The 4,456-nt window shown below is 48.7% G+C and overlaps 1 protein-coding gene across 1 annotated transcript; it reads right to left on the bottom strand.

The window, feature by feature from the left end:
- Nucleotides 1–2,182: 2,182 nt before the first annotated feature.
- Nucleotides 2,183–3,665, bottom strand: LOC134203770 (uncharacterized). The gene is made up of 2 exons (XM_062678628.1): nt 3,636–3,665; nt 2,183–2,929 (listed from the first exon to the last, which is right to left on the bottom strand). Exons 1-2 carry the CDS (start codon nt 3,663–3,665, stop codon nt 2,183–2,185), a joined length of 777 nt encoding a protein of 258 aa, XP_062534612.1.
- Between the last annotated feature and the right edge of the window lie 791 nt (nt 3,666–4,456).

The raw sequence follows: 4,456 nt of genomic DNA, 5'->3' as shown, positions 1-4,456 counted from the left end.
TCCTTCACCAGCGCTATGATCCCATCCGAGCGGAACTTCTTCCGGGTGAACTGGGAAGAAATCCCGCAATCGTTTTTCCACCAATCGCCTCAGCAAAGCCAGCGAGAAACGATATCTGAGTTATGGCATTTCTTAAAACGAATCGACCATCCGACCGCCATATTTCTCTTTCTCACGATTCGCTCCGGTCTAGCGATTACTTATGAGTTTTTTGTTCTCCCCCGGTTGCCAAACGCCCTATCTGTAAGCGACCTGTCTCGGGTGCGATTCAACAAGTGAACTAACGATATGTGGCAATAGAAAACTGCACGGGAATCATTCGAAATCAGACCTACCTATTTCGATGCCGTTGGATTATGAAAAAATGATATCACTTCGCCGTGACGTGAACTTGTAACACTGCCGTGACCAGGGATTCGAACCTGGGTTACTACGGCCACAGTACGGGTCTAACCACTGACGATCACGGCTGTCGAAGTGTGGTGAATGGATGGTGTTCGAACAGCAACGCTGGATACGGTGACAGTGATCAGATTGAGTACATAATTATACCATCAAAAGTGGATTATGTTTGGTTGAGACATGATATTTGTTTAATTTATTTCAATACAAGCAACAATCATTTACCGCGCACAGCTTTACAGGTGAGCCTTGGGGTTATTGCTTCGATAGTTGTTGGGTTCTGCTGATTTCACAGAATTCGCTGAATCTTCCAAAAAAGTGACAATTATTTGCGGTACACTTTAAAAAATTGGATGAAATTGTCCCAAGTTTAAGATGTTTTTACTTCTTCAGTTATAAGGTTTCAACTCTAGCAGCAACTTTCAGAAGCATTCTAAGGCACAACCCATCATCAAAATTTTAATTCAATTCGCAGCTCAGAAAGTGTTCAATTCTTCATTATTCATTTGTTCAGCTTTTCTAATTTCACAGCAGTTGTGTCCGATCGAAACTACCACGAAGAAACGAGCTTCGATTACTCTTTGCGTTTAACCGACAGATGAAGGCTGGTACAGGTTCAAGCGACCGTGTCTGTTTATTCGCCGAGACATCACTACATACATTGTACAAAATTGTTGATTCATTTGTTCAGTTCTTCACCAAACCTGATATGTACGCGACAAACTCTGTCACAACGGAGGAGTACAATCACATCGACGTTTCAGTCTCGTTGTAGCTTTTGAAGCTTGCTGATAAAGAGTCAATTATTGATTTTCACTAAAACGATGCTGCAGTATGGAAATATTTGGAGCGCATTGTGGAAGGTTATGGTCTTAACAGTTTTGATTATATGATGTACAGTATAGGTTTGTCATACATGATACATCATAAATCAAGTAAATGCAAATTATTGATGGTTTGTAGATTTTCTTTTGTTGTTTCAGAAGACTTTTTGTTTTTGATTTCGATGGTTTTTTATTTTTTGTTCATTATCACGATAAGGACTCTGAGCATACTTCTGCAACATTGGTTTAAATTAGTTACATCAGATTAATCAATCATTCTCATTGTTAAAACAAATTCAGTCTTTTAAGCTAGCGGTGGATGTCGCCCAACAAAATCATCGCCCTTCAAAATCATCGATGATGATCTCTCGTAAATTTTAACTTCTAGTAAAACTTACAGAAGCAGAGCTACACTTACGATAGAATCGAAGTAATTCAAGAACGAGGAGAGAATTATATTTTTGATTACTAAGCATACATTTATCCAGATGATCCTCTTTCAGCTTTAGTTTTTAACAGCTGGTTAAGCTGAGATCGATTGTATAATTTAAAAGTTAAGCAATATAAGACGATTACTGAAACATAAAACAATATTGCCCTTTCAATGAAATTAAGAAAAATATTGATTCGGAAAAGTTGCTTTCTCTATAGAAAATTCTGGTGATTGATTTTTCCGCAAAATTAAGAAGAACATCGAAGCAAATTGAAAAAAACTGATTAAAATTTGACAGCTTAGCTTTAGCTTAGCTGTCAACTTTAGCTTAGCTTTAGCTTAGCTTTAACAGCTTAGCTTAGCTTTGCCTTAGCTTTAAGCTTAGCTTTACTTAGCTTTAAACAGCTTATAGCTTAGCTTTAAACAAGCTTAGCTTAGCTTTAAGCAATTGCTGCTTAGCAAAATGTTAGCTTTATAGCAATGAATGCGTAGCTGAGGCTGAGGCTGAGCAGGCTAGGCTGAGCTAGGCTGAGGCGGCGCAGGCGAGGCTGAGGAGCGGGCGAGGCAGGCTAGGCTGACGAGCGGAGGAGCAGCCCAGGCAGGCAGGCTGGGCAGGCTGAGCGGGCTGAGGCAGGCTGAGCAGGCTGAGCCGGGCGAGCCCGGGCGGGCGGGCGCAGGCGGAGCTGAGCGAGGAGCGGAGCGAGCCAGGCGGCTGGGCTGGGCGGGCGGAGGCGGGCCGGGCGGGCAGACTGGGCTGGCGGGCAGGCTGAGGCGGGGGGGCTGTTGGGCTGACTGGGCGCAGCGGCGGGGGGCTGGCCAGGCTGGGCCCAGGCTGAGCCAGGGCTGGTGGGGCTGGTGGGCAGACAGGCACTGAGCCGAGGCTGAGCCCGAGGCTGAGCGAGGCTGGTGGTGAGCTGGTGAGGCTTTGAGCCCAGCGGAGCTGGTGAGGCTGAGCAGTCAGCCCAGCTGAGCAGCTCAGCGCTGAGGCGGGCTGAGGCGGGCTGAGCCAGGCTGAGCCGGGCACTGGCACGGCTGAGACCGGGCACCGAGCGGGGCAGGCTGGAGGCTGAGCCGGAGCTGCGGGCCCAGGCTGAGCCCGCGGCTGAGGCGGGCTGGAGCGGGGGCGCGACGGCTGAGCCGGGCTGAGCCCAGGCTGGGAGCCGGGCTGAGGCACGGCAGGGGGCCTGGGCTGGGCGGGCTGAGCCCGTGGCTGGGAACGGGCTGGAGCGGCTGAGCAGCTGAGCAGGCTGGGAGTGCGTGGCTGAGCTGGCTGGGGCGGGCAGGCGGGCTGTAGCCGGCACGGACCAGGCTGCAGCTCCTGCCAGCCTCAGGCTCAGCGCACTGCAGCCCCTGACCAGCCGGCCCGCCTCGACCGCAGTGCTGCGACTGCGACCTTTACACTCTAGCCGGAAATTGTTCCAGCTCCACACACTCTAACCCAGCCAGCAGCCTACGCTTGTTCCGCTTTCCACACAGCTTTCACCCCATACGCTCCAGCTCTACCCGCTACCTGTACCCTCTAGCTCCTAGCTCACCTACCGCTTCTGCAGCTACTCAGCTCTAGCTCTAGCTTTAGCTCTCAACCCCTTTCACAGCCAGCCACTTTCCCAGCTCTCTGTTAGCTCAGCCTTCCAAGCACTCTAACCCACCACTCCCAGCCCCTTTAAGCCCAGCCCATACACTTACATCACTAGGCTATGAACTCCTTAGGCTTGAGCCCGCTCACACTTACAGACTCCTTAGCACTTTAGCCCCAGACTTCCAGCCTCTCAGCTACTAGCCTAGCCAGCCCTTAGCTACCTTAGCTTAGCCTTGCTTAGCTAGCTTAGACCCCAGCCTCAGTTGGCTCTAACTTTAACCCAGCAATGGCAACGCTATGGACTCCCCATGAGGCCCCCGCTGTTCTCATCCTGACCAATCAGAACTTTGAATACTGCGAACGCATCGAACAAAAGCTCAACAGTCATAATACTAACCTGTTTACAGCTAATGATTCCATTCCCCATAATGATGACTATATTTATTCATTGTATTCCATGTACTTTGGCTCAAAGTTTGCGTACCATGGCTTACGTGCCAATTCAATTCCTCCACGAATATCTCGTGCACTTCACTTCTTTCTCACAGCGTAATCAAAACGTTTTGAGTACTTTTTCCCTACCAGGAACCAGCCGAAATTTTACTTTTGAAATTAATCGCATTTTGTATGGGTCAGACCTCAATCGTCATACTTAAGACCGAAATTAGAAAAATCGATTGAATTGTTGATTTTGTAAGAAGGTTGATTTTTTTTGTACTGACCGTGGCATTTTCATATTGTGCCATGAGCAAGGAACATCGTATTATTGACTGGAGGTAATATTCAGAATTTCTCTCAACATAAACTCACAAGGGGTGGATGGACCAGTCGATGGTTATTGCAATTCAGTTGTGTAATCAGTGCAGATATATCAAGTCTGGTTATAACACCAAGTGCCAAACGGAGGAGACAGTCCAGGGGATGAGCTCCCTGGGGCCGCTCCAAACAGGAGGTTACTACCCCGAACAAGGGCAGTGGGGCTGGGATGCTGAACCCGCCAGGGGAGGAAAGGACCTGGAAAGGTCTGTCCACCCAGGAAGACAGAGTGTATGGGGTTACGGCAGGCTGAGAGCTCTCAGACCGCCACAGACCAGGGAAATAGAGGGGGATGACGCCTCATGGACCCTCCAGGGCGATGCTCTAGTCACTCAAAACGGACAAGGCTAAGAAGTACTCGGACGTTTTGAGAGGCGATGAGGTGACGTCAGCTCGGTGAAT

The sequence above is a fragment of the Armigeres subalbatus genome, unplaced genomic scaffold (genome assembly GCF_024139115.2).
Source record: "Armigeres subalbatus isolate Guangzhou_Male unplaced genomic scaffold, GZ_Asu_2 Contig223, whole genome shotgun sequence".
NCBI classification, from domain to species: Eukaryota; Metazoa; Arthropoda; class Insecta; order Diptera; family Culicidae; genus Armigeres; species Armigeres subalbatus.
Note: the sequence above shows the minus strand (reverse complement) of the source record. Positions and strands in the feature narration are given on the sequence as shown.

What these genes read in the sequence shown, in the direction of transcription:
- LOC134203770 (XM_062678628.1), bottom strand. Translation starts at nt 3,665, where the DNA reads ATGGGGAATGGAATCATTAGCTGTAAACAG. An exon ending in GAATCATTAGCTGTAAACAG is followed by an intron (nt 2,930 to 3,635) that starts GTTAGTATTATG and finishes TGCCCGCCCCAG; the next exon opens with CCAGCTCAGCCACGCACTCC.